Below are 23,889 nucleotides of genomic sequence, written 5' to 3'. Positions count from 1 at the left end.
AAGAAACAGCCTTTCACTTTCAAAATTAGGGCCTCTTGTTACTTGTTGGCGTGGATAGGCACCATCTGAAGATTTTCCTTGTCTTTTGATAGTCAACACAACAATCTCTGTCTAGAAAATCAGTATAAACATGGGACATAAATTATCACAGTTTGTTCCAGTTCCAAGCTCTTCCTGGCTAAGAAAGGTAATGCTCCGCAGAGTACTCGAAGAGCTACTTTATCCAGAGCTGGTGTCCAACAGACAGCCAGTGGTCCAGGAGTGAAAGGACATCACCTGAAGTCTGCGCAACATGCTGGAGACCAATCAGCCTGGCTGGTGCCTAGGTGCCCGTCTGCCTGCTCAGAAAGAGAAGAATAGTGCCTGGCCATACAGGAGGACAGAAGTTCAGTCATGCTCCCAGAGTGTAGGGCACAGAGAAGACTTGCGAACAAGAGTTTAACTCGCACAGACTGGAGTTACAAGGGGTCTCCCGGACTACATAACTGATTTATGTGGCAAATTATGTGAATCATCACCAAACCCAAGTAACAGCAGGCCTTTAGGCTTCACCACGATGTAATGTGACCTGAGGGACCTGTTTTGCCATATTCCTCAAAGTGGTGAGATCCAACAACACTGATGCAGAGGAGGACCCATTCAGCTTGAATGTCGCAACTGTCAAAGATGAGTAATGGCTTTAGAGGCCTGTTGTGCTGCTCTGTTTTCAGCATGAAGACACAAGAGGCAGGGTGCTGCCTGTGATCCGGTACCAGGCTGCGTTTAGATTTCATTTTTTGCTTGCAGTGTAGACAGAGCCTTTATGAGGGTGGTGGCTCTCAAAGCAGGTAGTGATGATTGCAGCTGCAAGAAGTACCTAAGATATGAGCATAATGAAGTGTAAAACCTGTGCACCCGGCTGCCATCAGCCTTTCTGAAGTAGCACTTAAGGATAAACTAGAATCTTCCCTCCCTCTAACGGTAGAATCTGCCATCTCACCCACATTGCACTGCAATTAACTAAATGGCAGTGATCAGAAAGGACTAATCAGCAATCCACTGCTAAAAGGTTCTCTTAGAGCACCCCTTTCTCCATCCTCCCATATATTTGAGTTTCCAGAGTCCTTTCCTTCTGCTTCAGGAATGTAGGCAATAACAGTCCTATTTCTGAGAAAGCTGTACCCCAACTCCATGTTGTGCCTTGTGAAACAAAGGGAAATCAAAATGGATCCCCCGTGGTCTCAGCAACCATACACTTGCAACAACACAAAGACCTGATGCCATCGACATTTCACAGACATCTGCTCAAGATTCCCCAACTGGAGGTCAGTGCAAGCGTCTGGGTGCCACTTATAAGTAGAACTTTACACGGATACGGCCTGCAGGCACTGCACTCAATCTGAACCAAAGAAAAAGGTCTGTGTCTATTCAGTACTACAGCCTAAAAATGATACGTTGCTACCATTGCTTTATGTCAACAACCAAGGACACGGACGGTAGTCCCATTTTAAGCTAGAGAGTACACTTGTTGCTCCTTTCCAGGTCACAGAATGGGTTCTGAACTCCAGAATCATCATGGACAGGCCTAGGAGGACCTGGCTTGGCAGTTCGGGCTGGACTGTTCCCATGAGGCACACGGTCAAGACTGATTTGCATATGGCCAGGTCTAAACTGGGGTGGCATGGTGAGCAAAAGAATGATGGATTTAACCCAGATCTCATGACTGGGGGTGAATGTTTTGATTTGTTCTGCATTCCGTCCATCAATTGTGTGTCTTTTGCTTTCTCGCCCTAAGTGCGCCAGGTATGCCCAGACGTGGGTCCTGGGCTCACTGTGCCACTGGAATCCAGTTATCCTGGCTGAAAAGGGGTGAAACCCCACAACCGGTCCTAGGATTCTTGTTTCCGGTCCAGGGAGGACCTGGCTTGGCAGTTCGGGCTGGACTGTTCCCATGAGGCACAGTTTCAAGACTGATTTGCATATGGCCAGGTCTAAACTGGGGTGGCATGGTGAGCAAAAGAATGATGAATTTAACCCAGATCTCTTGACTGGGGGTGAATGTTTTGATTTGTTCTGCATTCCGTCCATCAATTGTGTGTCTTTAGCATCTCATAATGTGTCACTCAAAATTTCTCTTCAGAAATACATTTGGATCACTACTGTAATGTTGATATGAAGAAAGGAATATCTGATAGCAATTTTGTTTATTCTTCAAGGTTTAAAGTAATTTTTACATAGCGTGGAGCTTGTTATGATCATAATGACCAGTCAATGATCTGATAGAAATTGCCACTTTATGGGGTCTGTTTTTAAAGCCTCTTCATTATAAAAACAACTAAATCCTCTTGTATCCCTTGTACAAATATCAATAGAATGTATAATTTTGATCATTCACGTGATGATTCCCCCAGATATCACTTATGACTTGATATGAGATTTCCTTGGTTGCCAAGGTGGGAGAAGGAAACCTAGAAATTAGGATTAGCTCTGTTTAAGGTGGGGTTAAGGACTGCAATTGAATTACTGCTCTTGACAAACGTAGCCATTGAGAAATCAGCAATAATAGGGATTCGCTTCCTATAAAATTGTGGGATTATTCTCTGAAAACGTAAGCTCCTTGTTAAATAAAAATCTTTCTATCTCTAGCATCATTATCTTTCCTAGTGTATGGCTGCTCCTAGTTGATTTATAGTTTAAGTTAAGCAAAACTGAATGGAAAACCACTTGGATTTTAAACTGGTGATATTGTCTTTTAACTATTGAGTTTCTTGCACTTGGACTTTGTTGCTTTTGAGGTCCCTTAGTCTTCTAAGGGGCGCCTTTCACTTGATAAGTGAATGAAATGACGGAAAATACAGGATGAAAATTTAGAAAATCTATATAGATCCATCTTCACATAGGAGTCAGTCTTCTCTCATGATGTAGGCTTCTTCTGCCCCCAGATCCGCAGGGGTTGGATATTTTATCTCAATTCAGTGCACTAATACTTATAAGAAATCCAGTTGGGCTGTGTAAGAAATTGGGTTATTGGTTGAGGGGGTGAAAATCCTACTCAAGCAACAACCACAATCCTTCTCAGGCTGAAAAACAAAAGGTACTAAATGAACCTGTGCTTAACTCTCATGGTACCTTGGCACAAAAGCAGTCAGGCTTAACTTGGAGGCATTGTGTAAAGTATTTATGCAGACACAAACAGTAATAAAGTGAAGACACAACAAAAGAAAAGCCCAGACCAATTAAAAGAAATAGAGACAATGCTAATACATTAAATGATACCAAATGACAGAAATTCAATCAGTATAATCAGAGATATTGAATTTTAAAGTTTTAGGTAGATCTAGCACCTAAAAGCACGAAATGGGCCAGATACAGGGACTGGATTACACCCACTGAAAAGTTACTTTCTCGAAGTCTGGCACAGAGAGTTACATTCGTGATGGAGTATACCTCGAGAAGCAGGGAGAGTGTCATGGATGGTGGTCACATTAGCGCTAAAAGCAGACCATAATTGATGGTCGTTGCAGGAGCTTCGCCTTAGCGATCACCTTATACTGTCCTTGTGGCTCAAAGTGCAGATTCCGCTTTGCCGGTTGTCGCTGGCATTCGATGTAGCAGAAAATGTCTGGTTCACTAGAGCTTCGCGTTGGCGGTCATTGCTGGTGCAGAGTCTTCGCATGAATGTGCCTGTTCACAGCCTTGAGGAGCCCAAAACATCAGGATTTCACCTTTTCGTGTAGAGGAGTGTATTCGGATGCCATCCAAGTGAACAGGTCCTATGGATGCACCTCTTGGGGGATCAGGGACTCACTCTAGCAGAGGCCAACATCTCTCAGACAGGTCTAGGTTCAGATCCAGGGCAGCAGGTCAGCTTGGCAGTTGCAGGAGGTCCTCTGTAGCTTCTGTCCCTGTAGCTCAGAACAGGAAGCCAGGCAACAGACCCTTGGGGTAACTCAGGTAGCCTGGGATGAAGGAAGAAGGCCCAGTCTTCTATTTCAGAGCTCAGGGCAGGCCTGAAGAAGCATGGCAGTCCTATGGTAGTAGCAGGAGAGTCCTCTGCAGAAAAAGGCAGGCCTCAAGTAGCAGGTCCGTTCTCTGGGGAACAAACCAGTCCTTCATCTGTAATGTCCATAAGTCCAGGAGTGTTCTTGGGGTCCACTATTTATACCTGATACCTGCCTTTGAAGAAAGGGATACCCTGTAGAACCCCTACATCTGGTTGTGGAAAGTTCTTCTTTTCCACTGTCAAGGCTCTAAAACATCTGGGGAGACAAAAGGCTGGTGTCAGGGTCCCTTGTGTGAACTGAAAGCAAGCCCTTTTAAGTGCAATTGGGGCAGGGAACAGTCCTCCTTGCAGGATGGCCCATCCTACCAACAGCTAGTCCCCTTTTGTATCCTATTGTCTCACTGTGTGGTGGTAATGCTCAAAGCCCAACAGCAGAGTCATTTACAGTCATGAGACCCAGGACACTGGCAGTGGCCAAATGGGTAGGACAGGAAAATGTCAACTTTCTAAAAGTGGCATTTTACACTTTGCCATTAGAGAGAATTTTAAATTACAATTCATTTGAGTCTAAACATGATATTTCTACTTGCTCCCAGTCAAATGTTAGCACTTATTAAATGTAATAAGATAACCCAATGTTACCCAATAGGAAAGATAGGCTTACAGTAGTGAAAAAGAAATTTAGGAGTTTTTCAATACCAGGCCATCTAAAACCTAAACCCACATGTCCTACTTTGTAAATACAGTACACTATGCCCTGCAAGCTTTTAGGTGCAACCTTAGGGGTGACATATATGTATTGCAAAAAGAGGTTTAGAAAATCTACGTTTTCCTGCACTGAAAGTACTCCCTTTCACTGTTTACTCAATACGTGTTCTGATTATGTGTGCTGCCTTGTAACAGAACAGTAACTCAACCTTTGAAACAATTAGAATACACTATGCGCAAGGAAGTGAATCAAAGACTCCATGCTACAACATTAATCCAACACCACAAAGTGAAACCTATTCCACATGGATTAAGGATCTCTCTGAAACCGATGCTTTTTAAATTTAACAAGAACTTTATGTCCATTCATTATGCAATATTAAACAAATGCTCGTTGGATCTTATTCTTTTAATCTTTGAAGAACTCTCGCAAATTTTGAAAGACCTAGCAACAGAAATTTGTGATTTAAATACGGAGTTAGAAACAAGAATGGAAAACAATACTTTGACAAAAACTTTGAATTACAGCATGAGAAATTGGACATATACGCCAGAGAGATTAACGAAGATAAGCTACGGAAGTTCAAACACTATACAATAGACTACAAACTGGATGAGGTCTATAAATAGGCCAAGGCTTATGCACAATGTCATGTTTAAAAAAAAAATCCAATGCCTCATCCTCAGAAGAAAGTGTAGTCACAGACCAGGACACATCATCTACACATGTACCAACACAGCAGGCAGCTCCAATCACTGAGAGAGCTTCAACTACCGCTATAGCAGCAATATAGCCCAAGGTAACTTTTTTAGCAACAAGCCATGCCACAAACCATCCCCCGAACGAAGCAGATGCTTCCCTGAACAAAAAGGCAAAACACACAGAAGACAAAGGAAAAGCAAGCAACCCGGGATGAACACTGAGTAGCCAGACAAAAATCTAGTCATGAACATATCTTCCAGAAAATTATCAGAGTTGGAATTGTCAGTTTTAAATAAAAGGATGTCATTTGTTCTTACCTACCATACAAACACTTTAGAAACTGAAATCTCCTTATTCAAATTCATGCGGAAATTATGCTTACAATGTTTTTTTTCACAATCTACCTTCTCCTGGATAATAATCCCATGTTGGTTTTTACTAAAACCCTTGTCATTCTGATGGACAAAGCATTAGAAATGGGATGGATTACTGACAGTGCACGAAAATGTCTTCTTATGGATTATCCCAAAAGACCATATTTATACAGGTTACCAAAAAATGCACAAATACCTGAAGGATTCTCCATTTAGGCCCAACGTTTCGGGATGTGGTTCTATACAAGACCCCATTGTCAAATACTTGGACTGCTTTTTTCAGCCATTGGTCATAACATGGAAATCCTACATTTGTGACACCACGGATTCTCTAAATCGACTAATCGAATTAGAATACATACCCAGTCAAGATTTTTGGTTAAGTACCATCAACTTGGTTTCACTGTATACGTCATTTCCGAATGAAGAAGGATTGGAGGCGGTTGAATGGATGCTGCTCAACAGTGAAGGTATAAAAGCTAACGAGATTTTTCTTCTGGAACTTCTCCATTTCAGCCTTTTTCACAGTTATTTTTCATGGGACAATTCATTCTTTTTACAAAGGACAGGAACATCTATGGGCTTTTTTGAAGCACCATCATATGCCAACATTTTCATGACTAAATTTGAGCAATAACATATCTATGAGAAGAAAACATGGGCAGACAATTTAATCATAGATGACATTTTGGTACTTTGGAACGGTACCAAAAATCAATTAGTAGAAAATATTATGGAACTGAATGAGCAGAATCCTTGCATTCAATTTACATACAACTTGAGTCAACCGAGCATTCTTTTTTTGAATATTCAATTGGAAGTGACAACGAGGGGTCTAACAACCAAAGTCTTCAAGAAACCCACAGACAGAAACAACGCTTTACATTACAAAAGTTTTCATCCACCAGCATTTATAAAGCAACACCTGCCACTGTCTCAGTTTATGCGTGCCAAAAAGCATTACTTCAGAAACAGATATGTGTTAATTCTTCCATACAGGAGTTTTACTCAGAATATCGTAAAAGAGGTTTCCCCACTAAGGTATTGGATAACTCTCTTCGAAAGGTGCATACAATGGAACGCATGAGTCTTTTACACCATTCAACAAAGCCAAGTCAGTCTAGAGAGGTTTTTGTAGTGAAGTTTTCCACCAAGTTACCAGTTATCAAACTAATCATCACCAAAAGATGGAAAGTGATGCAACAAGAATCTGACTTTGGATACCTTTTCAAAGAAAAACCTTTATTTGTGCACACGCATTCTAGAAACCTTAAAGAAATGTTAAAGAAACCGTCCTTTTCACAAACAGAAAACCATAAGGAATGCGCAAATGTTTCAATTGTATTCACGGTAGCAACGTGATAATGGGAAACAGGCTATCGCAACCACACACAGGAAAAACCATTAAGTTGCGTCATACATCGGACTGAAATTCAGATACATTGATTTATGCTATTAAATGTCCCTGTGACCAACTGTACACTGGCAAGACAGAACTTAAAATCCAAATAAGAATTACTGAACATAAGAGCATGATTAGAACCAAGAATTGCAATTCCAGTTTAGTGACCCATTGACTGACAATCACAATATGAAGCTCAACTTCGCATTACAGTTTTAGAGAGACTTATTACATAACCAAACACCAATGTATAAAAAAATCTTAGCGCAAAGGAAACTTTCTGGATTAGATATCTAGATAGTTTATTTCCCAAAGCATTAAATGATAAACTAGAAATGCTATGTTTTTATAAACATGTTTTTTATAAACATAGTGACACGTATGCTCATAAACAAGCAAGCCCAATTAAATACGCCATTCTGAAGTTGATAATATGTTTTAATGACCCTCATTGGCCAATAAAATTCTCTTGTTAGAGGATGTAATACCAGTTTGAACCTTTTGTTTCATTGTCATCAGTATTTAACACCTACTTGTACCATCTTTATTTTATCATCTTATTCTTTCACTTTTTCATGCGTTTATCTGGAGGTAAATGGCCAAATCACTTTTTGAAGTTGGGAAGCTCATTGTGTTTTAAGATGTGGTATTTTTAATTTCAGGTTTTTGCCTGGTTAGTTGTTGCTTACAATGCTTGTTATGCACCTCAATGAATTTTAGCTATAAGCGTTCTCGATATTTTCAGGGATGAATATTCAGGAAGTCTTTTTTGTAATGGTCTGTGAGAAAGCGACCTCGTGACATTTTTATCCGGATGTTTACAACCACGTGCGGTTACGTGGTTGCAATCACATCCGTGTTGGAGTTTAGAAAATCGTGCATCAGGCAGAATCGGGAGGTGAAGGTAAACTAACTAAATAGATTGAGGAGCCCGTTACTGTAGTGCTTACTACCACAGGTCATATAATTCATTGGTATTATTTACATGTTCGCTCACTGCAGATACCGCAGTTAGAAGGCAGGGTTGAACGCTGTGTCCTATGGTTTCGTCTGTCTTTACTTGTGAGTACTTGTCCTGCACCAACAGTACATTATGCAGCATGCAGGCGTCAAAGAGATGATGACTCCAATCATTACTTTTTCAGTCATTTGAAGTTCTGAAAGTGCCTCTTCTCATGATGAGACATAAACCACGACTTTATCATAAAAGTAATGATTGTGAAGTATGTTGATATTGGAATTCACACATTATTCACTGTGAGGTCACGGATTGTGTTCGGTTGGACCAGAAGGTGCGGTATGAGCGGGTTTTTAGTGTGTTAATGATGGTAGGGATTCACGGATTCGCTCATAGGTTTCACAGCTTTTATATTTCGCATCACTGTGGCTTTTCCCTTCTTCTTTTACTTTTATTGCTGTCTTCCTTGGTCTGTATTTTTGTCTTGACTGGTATATCAACCCACACCTGAACAAGATCTTCCAAAAGTCATGTTTTATACAGTATATAATGATGTTAATGTTGTCTATGCATACAATGTGATGTAACATTGAGGGATGCTTATGTATAAAAAAGCTCAGTGAAATTTCGAGATTGGAATATTTGTAACCAACCTGAATTGAGTTATTCATTAAAAGTAGAAGTATACAGCAGATATTTTGTTATATTGCTTTAGGGATATTAATATTTTGGTATCTCACAGGAAACCCAAGGGTCCATTAAGTTGTGTGCATCATGTTGAGTACACTGAGCGGTGTACTTTGATGGTATACAAAAGGTTTATTTTGTCAGGTTAAAATGGCAGTTTAAAATCTGGCCTGAGACAAGTTTTGGAGTGTTACTTAGTGGGCTGCACAGTAAGTGCTGCAGGACCACTAGTAGTATTTAATTTTCATCCCTGGGTTGATAAAGTACTGTATGCTACGGACTTGTAAGTAAATTAAATGTGGCAGTCAGGTATAGGACATTTTTACCATGTTTTAGGGAGAGAGCACAAGAACTTTAGCACTGGTTAGCAGTGGCCAAATGCACTCATTTTGAAAATCCTAATGCCAACAAAAATTAATTCAGAAAAACAGGAGTGGTAAAGGCAAAATGTTTGGGGATGACCCAGCAGATCAAGCCGAGTCCAACACACTGCAGCCCATTTACAACTCACTAAGCTGTACTGTGCTGGTGGTGTTTTCTGTTCATGATAAGTCCCACTAGATGAGCTCAGGGGCACAGTGAAACTCCAGACCCTCTTTTGTAAATAAATAACGCACTCAAAATAGCACTAAAAATCAGGGAATAAACTAACCGCGTGCTGAGAGCTCCGCTCTGCCTGCGGAGTATGCAGAGATTTGCCTACTCCGTGTTCCGCAGAGAACGCGGAGTAGGCACCACTCTGCACACTCCGCGCCAGAGCGGAGTTGACCAGCCCCCGCCTCCACCCCCCTAGTAAGAATTAATTTTAAAAAATTAAATGGAAAATAATAAATACTTACCTTTACTGCGGCGTCCCCAAGCTGCTGTCCTCCTCTTCCTCGCGTTTCAGGGTGATCTGCGCATGCGCGCACGCCCGCACATTTCTCTCAAGGAATGCGCATTCTCGGCCGCGCACACCTGCGTAGATCACCGTGAAACGTGAGGAAGAGGAGGACGGCAGCCCGGGGACGCCGCAGTCAAGGTAAGTCTTTATTATTTTCCCTTTAATGTCTTTTTATTTAATTTCTTGCAGGGGGTTGGAGGCGGGCGGCGGAGCGGAGTTCCACGGACCTCCGCGTAGTCCCGCTCCGCCCAGGGTTAGAATAAACTCTGAAAATGTGTGTTTCTAAAACCTAAGTCTGGTGTATAAAATATTAACGAGATCCACACAGAATGAGAAACTATGTAGTAATGCAAAACATGGCCAGCGGAAGCAATATAAACATTCCTAACATGGTTAGCAAGTTCTCATCGTCATGCTAAATTTTAGCAAACACAGAAAATAGGCAGTCTATTAATCAAGTTTAAGATTGATGGCACAGCTGTTTAGCTATTCTCTATAACAGGCTACTTCTCTGTACTGCTCCCAGAGCAACCCCCAATTGAAGCTGGTTGTCACTGAAAACCAGCGTGATCCCTGGCTTGATAGTTCTTTTACAAAGCCCCTCCAAGTAATGGTCAGATACCTGTGTTTTTATAGTATCTGATTGCTAATGTATCTCTTGTTTATAAAATAAAACTGCACTTGGAGACACTAAAGTCCAAACAAGACAAAAAAAATATGGCGGGGGGGAGGAGCCTAGCGCGCAACCAAGATGGCCGCGTAGGTGCGAGGCTCCCGAGGACCTCCGCGACCTCCTACGTTTATCCTGTCTTCATCCTGCATCGGTTGAGGGGACTGTGTCGGTGAGCCTGAGCCGAGGTGGTACCCGTTTCCCGTTTTCGAATCGGACCTCGGGTGCCGGAGTGAGCACCGATTGAAGTTTGCGGCCTCCTTCGCTCCTGACCCCGGACTCGCGTTTGGGGGCGACCCGGTGGCAAAGTGAACAACAACGGCGGGCTGGGCCTGACGAGTCGCGTACCCCGCACTTTCACTTTCACTTTCGCGCCCCCTTGCCGTCTTTGCAAGTGGGATCGCGGCGCTCTTTGTGTTGGGGTGGCCTCGCTGGGTGACCCAGCCTGCCTGCCTGCTGTGGCCCGCTCCGCCGTCCTGGGGTGACCCCCCGGAGCCCGTGGCCTTGATTGCTTGCCTTTTACTGCGTGGCTGGTGAGGGTGTGAGACCCGCGACGATGGCCACGAAACAAGATGGCGATCGGTTGAAGGCCAAGTCGACCCGGCGTGGCGCCGCACATCAGGCCAACATCATGGACCGCTACACCCTCCCGAAAGGATCTCCCGGTGGACCGCACAAGTCCTCTTGAGTGCCCCCCGGATGCCCCGGATTTGCCCACAGAGTTGACTCTGCAAGACGTCATGGGCGCCATTGCTGAGATGAAGGCCTCGGTGGGCCAGCGGTTTGACACCTTAGCCCATAAAATCGACGCGGTCCTAGTTGATGTCAACCTGGTGAGGGCTGATCTCTCCAAGACCAACGACCGGGTCGATTCTTTGGCCCACACCGCGTCTGGCCTCACGACTGAGGTGGCGGCCCTCCAAACGGAGGTGCACCGACTTCGTCAGGCGAGTGCGCTTATGGATCGGCGCCTGGAAGATTCCGAGAGTCGGGCCCGGAGGAATAACATCCGCATCATCGGAGTACCCGAGGGACGGGAGGAAGCGGCGGCGGATCTTTTTGTAGAGGACCTGATCGCTACCCATCTCCAGCCTCGGGGACTGAGTAAATTCTTTGCCGTGGAGAGGGCCCACAGAGTTCCCGGGGGAAGGCCGAAGGTCGGAGCCCCTCCGCGGCCTCTCATTGCCCGGATTTTTACCTTTCGGGACAGGGACGCGATCTTGCAAGCCTCCAGATTGCAAGGGCCGATTAAGCTAGAAAATATGGAGGTGAACTTTTATCCCGATTTCACTCAAGCGGTCCAGAAACAGAGACTGAGTTTCCTGGGTGTTAAGCGCCGGCTCCGGGACATGAACTTAAAATACGCCATGCTCTTCCCGGCCAAGCTGCGGGTAGAGGTGGATGGTCGCACGCACTTTTTTGATCGTCCCGAAGCGGCCGGGGACTGGCTGGACACTCTGTCTGGGGGTAGTGCTCGAGATGGTGGGGGGGGCGGCGGGAGGAGACGGCCCACTGGATCGGGACTGAGGGGTTGATATTGGGGCCTCACTCTGGACGACTATGATGCCACTTTCGACCAAGCTTCTGTCTTTGTTCTTTCCCCTCCCTTGGAGGTTGTGTGGGGTCTAGAAGGGGTACTCTTTCCTCCTCTAGGGGGTCTAGCTAGTTTCACTATATAGGGGCGGCAGGCACACTGCAAGTTCGGGGGGCTGTCTGGGCTCATGCAGGGGTGCAGGGAGGGGGGAGTTTTGTTGGGGTGGGTGGGTTGGGGTGGGGTGTTGTTCGTTTCTACCACAAGGCAAAAGCATTGTTGTGTCATTTCTGAAGTGCTCTCTGGGGGACGAGTGATGGCTTCTGTTTATGATGGGGGGTAGGGGACTGAGTCTGTTGTCCTGGAATGTTAATGGATTGGGGGACAGGATAAAACAAGGTGTGGTCCTGCAGTTCTTGAAGCGAATTTCGCCCGATATAGTTTTTCTGCAGGAGACACACCTCATTGGCAACTCCTTTTGTGCCATGAATCGACGGGGCTACCGCCTTGTGGCCCATTCGGGCTTCACGTCTGGTTCAAGGGGTGTGGGCATTATGGTTAAGAACTCGCTCCCGTTGGAGATTGATGAGGTGCACCATGACGACAGGGGACGTTACACGGTTTTGGTGGGTAGAATAGAGGGCAGAGTGGTCGTTTTCGTGTCTGTTTATGTCCCGCCGGGGTTGCAGACGACCACCTTTGCGGATCTGGGGCGCCTCCTCCTTGGCCTTCCGGAGGGGATTCTAGTGGTGGGGGGGGGGGATTTTAATGCTGTGGTTTCCGGAACTGTGGATCGTCACCCCCCTAGGGATCTCCCCCGTGCCCAGGCATGGTTGTCTGGCCTCTTGGATACCTTGGGGCTGGTGGATTGTTGGCGTTTGAAACATCCCACGCAGCTACAGTACACCTTCCATTCAGGGGCTCATGGTAGTCTCTCACGGCTAGATTATGTCCTGGTTCCGGCGGCGCACGTTGGGAGGATAGGGGAGGTGCGCCATTTGGCACGGGGTATTTCGGACCACTCCCCACTCTTGTTGCACTTTGATATTCTTTCGAGGGGAGAGGGTAGGGTGGTCCCGATTAATCCCTGGTACCTGCGTGACCCCACCATTCGCGCAGAGCTGGTTAAATCCCTTAAGCGCTACTTTGACGAGAATGTGGGGTCTGTGTCATCGGCGATCTCATTGTGGGAGGCGTTCAAGACGGTACTCAGGGGAGAGGCCTTGTCCCTTATTTCCCATTCCCGGAGGCGCGAGCGGGAGGAGGTGACTCGTGTTGAAGCTGAGATAACCGAGTTGGAGGGTGATCTAGAATGTGGGGTGACGGATGACAAATTACATGTTCTCCGACTCAAGCAAGCGGCTTATAAGGCCCTCGTCACGGAGGCGGCCAGGGGCCTCAGTAGAGAGCAACAGGGGAGACTGTATGATGTGGGTGATAAGGCTGGTAAATTGATTGCATGGCTGGACAAAAAGGAGAGAGCGAGTCGAGTTGTCCCGTTGATTGAGAAACAGAATGGTGTGTGTGTCACTGAACCAGAAGAAATTGTCTCCTGCTTTGCAGACTATTTCCGTGGGGTGTATTCCCCGGTGTCCTCCCGCTCTGAAGAGGATTCCCACGCCTTGCTCAGGGATATCGCGCTGCCTTCCCTTTCGGAGGAGGACAGAGTGTCGTTGGACGCTGCTCCAACTGCCGAGGAAATTGCCCTCGCCATACGTTCGGTCGCTTCCGGCAAGGCCATGGGTCCTAATGGTCTTCCCATCGAGTTGTATAAACTGCGACCGGATACGCTGGCACCGCATCTCCGTGCTATGTTCCTCGCGGCCCACTCGGCGGGTTCCCTCCCGCTAGACCAGCGTCTAGCTACTATCGTGGTTATCCATAAGGAGGGGAGGCCACGGGACCGGGTCACATCCTATCGGCCTATTTCGTTATTGAATGCAGAGCCCAAAATCCTCGCCAAGGTGTTGGCCAATCGGCTGGTCGGAGTAGTGTGTGACTTGATTCACCAGGATCAGTCCGGCTTCATCCCTCATCGCAATACAGCGCTTAATCTGCGGCGTTTGCATGGGGTGCTCGCACGTGTCCCGTTCATACGAGAGCCGGCCATTTTGGCGTCCTTGGACGCCACTATGGCGTTCGACACGCTTGAATGGCCTTATATTTGGGCGACGCTCGCGAAGTTTGGGTTTGGCCCAGGATTTATCAGTTGGGTAAAATTGTTGTACTCTGGCCCGCTGGCGCAGGTCGTGGTGAACGGTAGAGTGTCGGCTTCGTTCGAGCTGGGCAGGGGCACGCGGCAGGGCTGCCCGTTATCGCCGCTCCTTTTCGCGCTCGCCTTGGAGCCCCTGGCGGAGTGGCTGCGGTGGGAACCTTCTATTCGTGGTCTCCGCTGGACCCCCGAGTATGAGGACCGCGTATCTCTATACGCTGACGATATTCTCCTGTACCTGGCTTCCCCACGTAAATCACTGATAGTACTGGTTGATGTATTGCATTCATTTGGTCTTAACTCCGGCCTTGTCATCAACTGGGCTAAATCGTGCGTCTATGTTCTCTCTGGGGAGGACCCTATCCTTCCGCGGGGCTGTCCTATCCAGATCGCCCCGCGGGGATTCCGGTACCTGGGTGTCTTCATTACCCTGGACGCGGAGGCCCGATATGGTCAGAACTTGCTTCCCCCCCTCCAGCGCCTGAAGGAGGATGTTGCGCGTTGGAGGCGCTTGCCGCTCTCGCCTCTCGGCCGGGCGGCATTGTTTAAGATGATGTCGCTGCCGCGTTTCCTGTACGCTCTGCAGAACACAATGGACGTCGTCCCGGCGCGCTACTTTCGCGAGGTGGAGAGTTTGCAGCACCGACTGTTCTGGGAAGGTAGACCGCGTATCGCCCTGGCGAAGTTGACGGTCCCGTGGTATGACGGGGGGATCGCCCTCCCGGATATCAAACGGTATTATTGGGCCTCCCAGCTGGCTGAGATTAATCACGGCCTGTACGGGCCCGCTCTAAACCCGGCCTTTGAAATGGATAAGATGTTACTGCCGGGTGGTGATTATAACCGAGCGCTTTACTCCAGCTCACTTGACGCACGTCTGACGGGCCCCACGCGTGTCATGGTACGAGTGTGGCACGCGGCGAATGTGGCGATGGGGTGGAAAGGTCGTTTGACCCAGGCGTCGCCACTATACGCATCTGAGCAGTTGGGCTCCCTGTGGACCTCGAAGGGCTTTGAAAAGTGGGACATGATAGGCATCAGCAGGGTGGGTGATCTCTGGACGAGGGGGGGATTCAAAACGTTCGAGATGCTACGGACAGAATTCCAGTTGCAGGACAGGGAGTACTTTCGGTATATGCAGATCCGTCATGCGCTATGCTCCGTGTTCCCGGACGTTGCCTCCATCCCGGAGTATTCCCCTCTGGAGGATAGAGTGCTAGATGGACATGTACCGGACAGCACGATTTCATTAATCTATAAAAAACTTATCAATGACCGCTCGGGACTGCTGACTAACCTTCGTGAGGCATGGGTGGCCGATGGATTGGAGCTGGATGACGAGGACTGGGTATCGGCGGTGGCCTCCCCGAAAGAGGTGGCCATACCGGCCCGCCTTCGCTTCGTCCAGCTCAAGATACTCCATAGGGTCTATGTTACGGGGCCAAGGCTACTGCGTATGGGATATGCTGTGGACGGGTTGTGTAAGCGTGGGTGTGGTTCTTTGGGGACCTTTCTCCATATTTTGTGGGAATGCCCGGAGGTGGAGCGATTCTGGCGTGGTGTGCATGAGGTCCTACGGGTGGTTACGCGTGTGTCGCTGCTGCCCGAGGCGAGGAGATGCCTGTTGAATGTGTGGGAGCCAACCGACTACTCGGTGCCGCAGACGCGGTGGGTGACTCTGGGATATATGGTGGCCAAACGCGACATTGCTCAACTGTGGGGTTCCCAGAGGTCGCCGACTGTCTCGGCATGGAAGGATAACATGGATTGGTGCATGTTTCGGGAAAAGGTGGTGTATGCTGCGAGAGGTAAGCCTGGGACATGGGTGAACGTATGGGGCCCCTGGAACGCCTACCGCGGGGGAATCTGTACCCCGCCGTTATTGCCCGACCCGTCACCGGCCCCGTCCCCTTAGCCAGTTTATCTCCCCGGTCCCGGGCACTGAGTCCACCTAATCCCAGTCTTGACCTTTTTCCCCCCCCTTGCTACTCCTATGGATTGGTAGGGTCCCCCCCGCTAGGGGAGCACATGTTGCTGTTTCCGATTGTGGGTTGCCTTGTGGATTTGTTCTTTTGTTGTTATTTATATTAAAATGAAACCGTTATGTGGGCCCGGATGGTGTGGCTACCACCGCTTCTAACTTCTGTGCATTTCCCTTTGCCGCGGCATGCGCGCTATTGTTTGTATCACATGCTCCTCTTGCTTGCTAGCGGCCGGCCTGAAGGTTGTAGGCCCATCTTTGTATATTTTTTTAATTTTGTAATAAACGGTTTCAAAAAAAAAAAAAAAAAAAAAATATATGGCGGTAAATGGGTCATCTCGATTTACATTAGATAGTTTGCCCCATAACTAAAACAATCGAAACATGGCAGCCTTCACTGTAAGCACCCTTATTTTTATGGCAGCGACTATAACAAAAATAACAAAACTATGTCAACCTAGATAGCTGGCAGAAATTATACTTCTGACGTGTTTAAAGAAGAGTAAAAAAGAATCTGCAAGCAAGTACTTGATAAAAGCAGAGGAGACCTAGCTGGCGCTGTCTCGGTGTTCACAACACCACCTCTCCAATAAGGTGAGAAAAGGTCCACAATGAGGAGGCATGATTGTGGGGATCATGCTGTCCAAATTCTGTGCAACAGAAACTCACTTATCCTGCACCCAGTATTTTCCCCAATAATGCCTTTCCAAAATAAATAAGAGAGCAAATAGTTGAAGCCAACCATTTAGTGATGGCTCCAATGCCACACATGCAGTGATTCATCACAGCAAGAAGGGCCACAAACCATCTCAAACTGCAGGTTTCCACACCAAGGCCCTGACCTGCAGCTGTCAAGGGACTGCAACAACAACTGAAAAAAATAAGAACAGAGAACATTTTTGCATAGCTGTTTTTGGGATCAGGATTGATCTAGAGCATTCACAAGGAGAACAATTAATCATCAGGTAATATGAAACTGGTCTCAAGCTTGAAGAAAATATTTGTTATGTGAAATTATTGCATAGGCCAAATGGCTGAGAGTAATTGTGAAACAGTGTTTGGTATGAGATGATTTGATCAAAATGGTTTATCAAAATGTCACAGTTAAGACTGTTTCAGAAGCCTTTTTGTTATGCTCCATATGGTGTTCTCTTTAGGTTAGTTTCATTCAGTTTTTATCCTAGAGATATTGGGAGTTATTGAGCTCTATTTTAGCCATGGACTAATTTCTGAGTGCTCTTGATCAGATTCTTCATTATTCCATTCTAGAACGTTTCATTTGATTTTATGAATGCTCTTTGTTAGAACTGGGGGTCTCTAGTTGGCAGAGTAGGTACCTTTGACCAAATAGTGACCCTTGCTTCTAGTCAGGGTAAGGGGATTACACACTTTAGATAACCCCTGCTCTCTCCCTTGGTAGCTTGGCAGGAGCAGACAGGCTTATCCCAGAGGTAATGTGTTAAGTATTTGTACCAACACTCACAGTAAAACAGTGAAAACACCATAAATGGACTCCACACCAGTTTAGAAAAACAAATTATCTTTATCTAAACTACACAAGACCAAAACAACAAAAATTCAACATATATAGTTTAAAAATATGACTTTAAAAAGGTTTCAAGAACTTGTACCATAGAAATCTATGGATGCGTGACTTTTCCTCAAAGTACCTGTAGATGCGACAAACGTTCCCAAGCCAAACAGCTGCAGCGTCAGAAAGCAAAGAGATGTGACACTCCTGAGACCCTGGGGAGGCGATGCGACCGCCCCGCTGCACGCAGCGTACGGGTTGGGTCAAGTCCGGTCTGTAGGGGTATTGATGCGTCGAGTCTTTCTGCCGGTTCCGGTTCGCAAGTGATGCGTCGGGAGAGTATCTCGCACAGGTACGATGCGTAGATCTTCGGAATGTGACAGCGATCGATGCGGTGTGGCGTCGGTCCTCTTCAGCCGCGATCCCTCGATGCGTTGGTTCTTGCATCGGCGACAGGCGCTGCGACGATCTTCGCAGCGGCACGGCGATACGATGGAAATCTTCTTGCGCCGTCGAGATGCGCCGGTGAAACGTGCCTCAAGAAGAGCGATGCGACGGGTTCTGCAGTTCTTTTCACGCTTCTTCTTCTTCCAGCTCCCAAACAGCAGCAAACAACCTCCAGAGGCCCTACAACTGGGTCAGGCACTCTAGGCAGGTCAGCACTCACACAGCAGAGTTCAGGGGAGCTGGGGGGGTGAAGTCCTTTTGTTCCTGGGATTTCAAAACAGGAGGCCAGCTCTCCTCAGGCCCTTGGAGATCTTCTTCAAGCAGGGGACACAGCACACAGCAAAGTCCTTCTCCTTTCCTTGGCAGAATAGCAACTGCAGGTTAGCCCAAGAACATACAGCAAGGGCAGTCCTTCTCTTCAGTTTCTCCAGCTCTTCTCCTCGGTAAAGGTTCTTGTTGAATTCCAGGATGATCTAAAGGTCAGGGGTTTCAGCTCTCATATTTATACCCCAAAAGTCTTTGTTCTCTAGGTGTAAGGGGTCCTGGACCCAGTCCAAACCAGTTCTGGGTGCACTCTGCCAGTGCACAACTTCTTCCTTTGTTAGTGTGGGCCAGGGTTATCTGACGCACCACAGGGGTGGAGCCAGCATTGTGGAAGGCAGGCTTTGCTCCCTTCAGGCCCAGGTGCTACTCCTCCCACCACTCCAAATGCAGATCGGCCTATATAGCCTAGTGCTGACTCACCCAGACTCCTGGAGCCACCCCAGCCCCTGTCACTCTCAAGCCAGACCGTCAATCCACAAACAGGCAGAGGCACACAGAAAGGTTGAACAAGAAAATAGCCACTTTCTAAAAGTGCTATTTACAAACACAGCATTTAGAAACCATCCTTCCTAAAAGATGTGTCATTAAATTCTGAGTTCAGGGGTACCAAACTCTAATTTCTTATCTTACTCCTATAGGAAGATATGCTTGTAAAACTGTTACACAACATTCCCAATTCTGTCCCATGGGCAAGAAAGCCTTTCAATAGTGAAAACCGAAATTGGCAGTATTTCACTATCGGGACATGTTACACACACCAGTACATTTCCTACCTTTCACATACACTGCACCCTGCCCAGGGGGGTACCTTGGGTCTACCATAGGGGTGTCCTATGTGTAAGAAAAGGGAAGGGTAAGGCCTGAAAAGTGGGTGCACTGGCCAGATCAAAATGGCAGTTGACAAACTGCGCACAGGCACTGCGGTGGCAGGCCTGAGACCTCTTTTAGGGCTACTCATTTGGGTGGCACAATCAGTGCTGCAAGCCCACTAGTAGCATTTGAGTTACCAGCCCTGGCACACTCAGTGCACTTTACTGGTAAGACAAATATGCCAACCATGGATAACCAATCACAATAACAATTTACCCAGGGAGCACTTGCACTTTGACACTGATCAGCAGTGGCAAAGTGCCCAAAGCATCTAAACCAGAAAAACGAAATCCAGCATAGCATCAAAAGCACAGGGGGTAGAGGCAAAAAGTCAGGGAAAACCCCGCCAATGATGCCAGGTCTAACACTCTTAGGCTTGGATTTTTCAGCAGGTTCAACCCCAGACGTGCACTGTGTGTGCCCAGGGCCTGTAAATCGAATTCTGCTAGTGGGCCTGCTGCACTGATTGTGCCACCCAAACAAGTAGCCTTTTAAAGGTGTCTCAGACCTGCCACTGCAGTGTCTGCGCACAGTCATTACTGCCATGTCGAACTGGCAAGCGCACCCACTTGCCAGGCCATAACCCTTCCTTTCCTTACTTGTAAGATGCCCCTAAGTAGGCCCAGTATACCCCTATGGGCAGGGTGCATTGTATATGAAAGGTAGGACATGTACTGGTGTGTTTTACAAGTCCTGATAGTGAAAGACTGTGTATTTCGTTTTTCACTATTGCAAGGCTATCTGTCCCATAGGCTAACATAGGAGTTGCTTTGTAACACCTTACAAGCATAACTTTCAATTGGGACAAGATGGAGAAATGGCGTTTAACCTTCTTGAACTCAGAGTAAAAGATGATTTTTATATTATGTGTTTGAAAATACCACGTTAGAAAGTGGGCATTTTCTTGCTTAACCATCCTGTGTGCCTCTGCCTTTTGTGTATTCCCTGCCTGGGTTTAGAGTGACAAGCAGGGAATGTGCATTCACACTAGACAGACAAAAAGGGGGGTTTAGGTGTGTCCTGCTTTTCCTGGGTGACTCAAAACCAGACTGAATAGACCTGGCTGCATTTAGAGTAGTGGCAGGTGTTGTTGCTTGCACCTGAATGGACAATGGCTGCCTCTCACAAAGCTGTCTCTACCTCCTGGGGTGAACCTGGCCTGAGCCACGCAGAACTGGTTTATGTATGCTAGGGGAACTTTGCTGGTACCAACTTCAAAGGGAAATGGAGTTTAAATATTGGGGCCCTGACCCCAGAGCTTTAGTTTACTGCTGGACTAAGAAACCTGTCAGGAAGAAGAGCTGGAAGAGCTGCCAGGAGTACTGCCCTTTTGCTGTTGTTGCTTTGTTGGGTTCGCCTGCAGTTGTGGGCTTCCCTCTTGGGCATGGAAAGGACTGGACTGTTCTTTCTGCATACTAAATATCTCCAAGGGCTTCATGTAGAGCTTGCCTCCTGTTGGAAGTCTCAGGGAAATCAAAGACTTCAGGATCTTCTGGGTACTGGCTTCCAGAACTGAATGTTTCGACTGCCACTGAGGAAAAAGATAATCCGATGCCATCAACCAAGCCGCTGCCAGCTCCGTGACCCAAAGGCAGCGCAGAGGGCACAGCTGCACTTCGCACTGCAAACCTGGTCTTGCCGATAACTACGTCTGACGACATCGCCGAGCCACTGCTTGCACCATGACCTGTGGGCACCACACTCTGCACCACCTCACTACACACCGACGCCCTGGTATCCTCGACCACACCATCACTGATGCCACTGCCTGCACCCTGACCTGTGGACCAGCTCGTGGAGAATACGGAGCACCGCCGCACTTCGCACTCCTACCCTGGACTCCCCAACAACACCACTGAGCTTTTACTTGCACCGTGACCTGTGGGCACTGCACTCCGCACTGCCTCGCTTCACACCACCGCCCTGGTATCCCTGACGACGCCCTCACCGATGCAGATGCCTGTACCATGACCTGTAGACACCACTCGTGGAGAACACAGAGCAACGTCCCACTTCGCACCGCAGCTCTGGTCTCACTGACGACAATGTTCCAACCTGATATCAAAGCCGCTGCCTGGTTTGGGGGCACCGCTCATAAGTTACAAGATGCACCGGCCATCCCGCACTGCAGCCTTGAACCACCGATGCCAGCGCCATCGACTCCAGATCGTCATTCGATGCTGCTGCTTGCACCGCGACCTGCGGGCCCCACACACCCTATTGCCCCGTTTCGCACCGCAGCTGTGGGTCTATGGATGACAGTGCTTCAACAACGACAACGCCGCTGCACTGTGACCTGTCCGCACCGCAATGAGCACTGCTCCGCGTCGCACCGCAGCCCTGGTCTTACCGATGCTGCTGGACGACTGTCCCGGAGCCGCTGCCTGCACCGTGACCTGAGGACACCACACATCGCACTGATCCGCTTCACACCGCAGCCACGATGCCTGCCGACGTCAGCGCTCTTGACTTCGTACTCATGGGGTTCCACCTGCAACGCATGTGACTTCCAGGGTGGGTGACTCCTGCACAGACTTCCGGATCTGACGCCTGCCGACGCTGCTCCTCCGCAGCCCACCAGAAGTTCCGATGCCTTGCATCTCCAAAGGTAATGTTATACAGGTCTCACGGACACCAGAGCTGGCATGCGACCCCGCGACTGGCAGAAACTGTTGGATTTGTTTGTTCACAATGCTGTGATAGCCCCGACAGAGCTATCGCCTTCAGGGAGCTGTATATAAAGCCTATTTTCCCATTATTCGCATTTTGACCACTGTATGTTGGATTTTTATCGTTTTTGGTCTTGTTTCACATAGATACATTTTAGGTATTTTTTCTGAAACTGGTTGGTGTCCTTTTGTTGTGTTGGCACTGTATTAATGTTTATTATGTGCAAATGCTTTACACATTGCCTCTGATATAAGCCTGACTGCTCGTGTCAAGCTACCAAGGGGGTGAGCAGGGGTTATTTTAGACGTGCAATTCCCTTATCCTGACTAGAGTGGTAAATTCTGCCTAGCTTGGGTGCATACCCTAGCCAACCAGAAAACCCATTTCTAACAAATACCTCTGAATTGTAACGCTTGTATGGTAGCCTAGAGGGAAAATTCAATTTATGTGGGATATTTATGTTGATGCAGATGCTGCATCTTTCATCTCATGCTGTTGTAGTGGTTGTATAAGGAGAGTTAGGGGTTTTCCTTGCTGCTAGCAGTGGTTCTTACTTGATTCAGAAAACGTGATATCTGGTTAGATTATGAAAATGAGAGTGCGAGCATTTCTCAGCGTGACTACTATACTTATGTAAGTACCAGCACTTCTCAGCAGCAGGCAGGTACTTTTAGATAGTGAGTATAGTGAGTACCTGTGCTGCTATGTTTCCATTTAAAAGTGTTGAAGCGGCCATTAAGTAGACTGAGAAAAAAGGAGATACTAGGTAGTATTACTGCATGGTTGAAGCCAATTCTAAGCTTAACTTCTTGTAAAGTTTCTCTTTGTAAAGTCTTTCCAACCTAGAAGACATTGTGAAGAATGAAAATCACAACATTTTACCAAATGGCCCCACCCGATTTGAAAGACTGCTTCAGCTTGATCAAAGAACTCTCTCTATAGCCAGCCGTAGACCTATTCAATACATGTTCTTACATGCAGGAGTATTCCACACCAGTTGGAACTCCATGCTATTGATCCCACCAAATTAGATGTAGTCATTGCACCTTATTGGGAGACACTGGTCTGCATATAGTATCAGAATGGCAAGATATCCAAAGTCTACGATTGTTGGCACTATGAGTGCTTTCGTTGGATCTTCCTAGCAATATCAGTTTTCCTCCTTGGTCTACGTATCTCTGTTATGATATCCAGGTGCCTGTCTAGACTTGTGCTGTTTGAATTTTTCGCGGTGTAGCATTTGATAGTCATGCTTTGGCTGCGTCCTGCTGTACCAACCTAGCCACTCTGGTTCATCATGTTCTGAGGCACTTGGTGGATGCATTTCACCTTTATCAAAACCTCACATAGAAATGACTGGAATGAATTTGCAGATGTTATATAAGATGCTGAGTGACTCCAGAATATATTATCCATCCTATTAGGTTGAGAATCAAGTGCTCCAAGATATTGCTGTTGTATGCTCATAAGAATATATTTTTCCTTAAAATGGACTAACCTATACCTTTTTGTGTCTACTCTTAAGATTTATGGTGATTGTCCTGTCTTATTACTCTTACTTATGTGACTTTTCTGCACCATTGCTAACACCTGCACTGCCAGTGAATTATGTTGTGTTTATTTTTTTCTGGGAAATACAAAACAATTGAAAAAAGTATTCGAGGCCACTAACACGATCCTGGTGGTTTTTCAGCTCTGGTTTGTGAGACTTGCCCTCTTGGTGAAATTGGGCCTCTTCCAAAATGCTGAAATGGAATTTGAGCCGTTTGGAACCCTCGACCAACCTGATCTTTACTACGAATATTACCCACATGTTTACCCTGGGCGCAAAGGTAGGTCTTCCTACTACTTTTGTTTATTTCTTTAAGTAAGGTGATTTCTTCTTTTATAAAGAATTATTTCCAGTGGTTAGAGACTGCAAAGATGATGTTTGTCAAATGTTTGCTATTGCCATAC

The 23,889-nt window shown here is 46.9% G+C and overlaps 1 protein-coding gene across 2 annotated transcripts in view; it reads left to right on the top strand.

Annotated features, from left to right (window-relative positions):
* The window catches only part of TRAPPC12 (trafficking protein particle complex subunit 12), an 820,049-nt gene that overhangs the window by 327,807 nt on the left and 468,353 nt on the right, over positions 1–23,889 (top strand). For both annotated transcript variants that reach the window (XM_085610773.1, XM_085610772.1), the window contains one exon: positions 23,627–23,765. In XM_085610773.1, coding sequence (XP_085466899.1) covers positions 23,627–23,765 — 139 coding nt within the window. The remainder of the gene's footprint in view (positions 1–23,626; positions 23,766–23,889) is intronic.

Source organism: Triturus cristatus, chromosome 6, assembly GCF_964204655.1.
Source record: "Triturus cristatus chromosome 6, aTriCri1.1, whole genome shotgun sequence".
In the NCBI taxonomy this organism is placed as follows: Eukaryota; Metazoa; Chordata; class Amphibia; order Caudata; family Salamandridae; genus Triturus; species Triturus cristatus.
The sequence above is the reverse complement of the archived record's forward strand: the minus strand, read 5'-3'. Positions and strand labels throughout refer to the sequence as shown.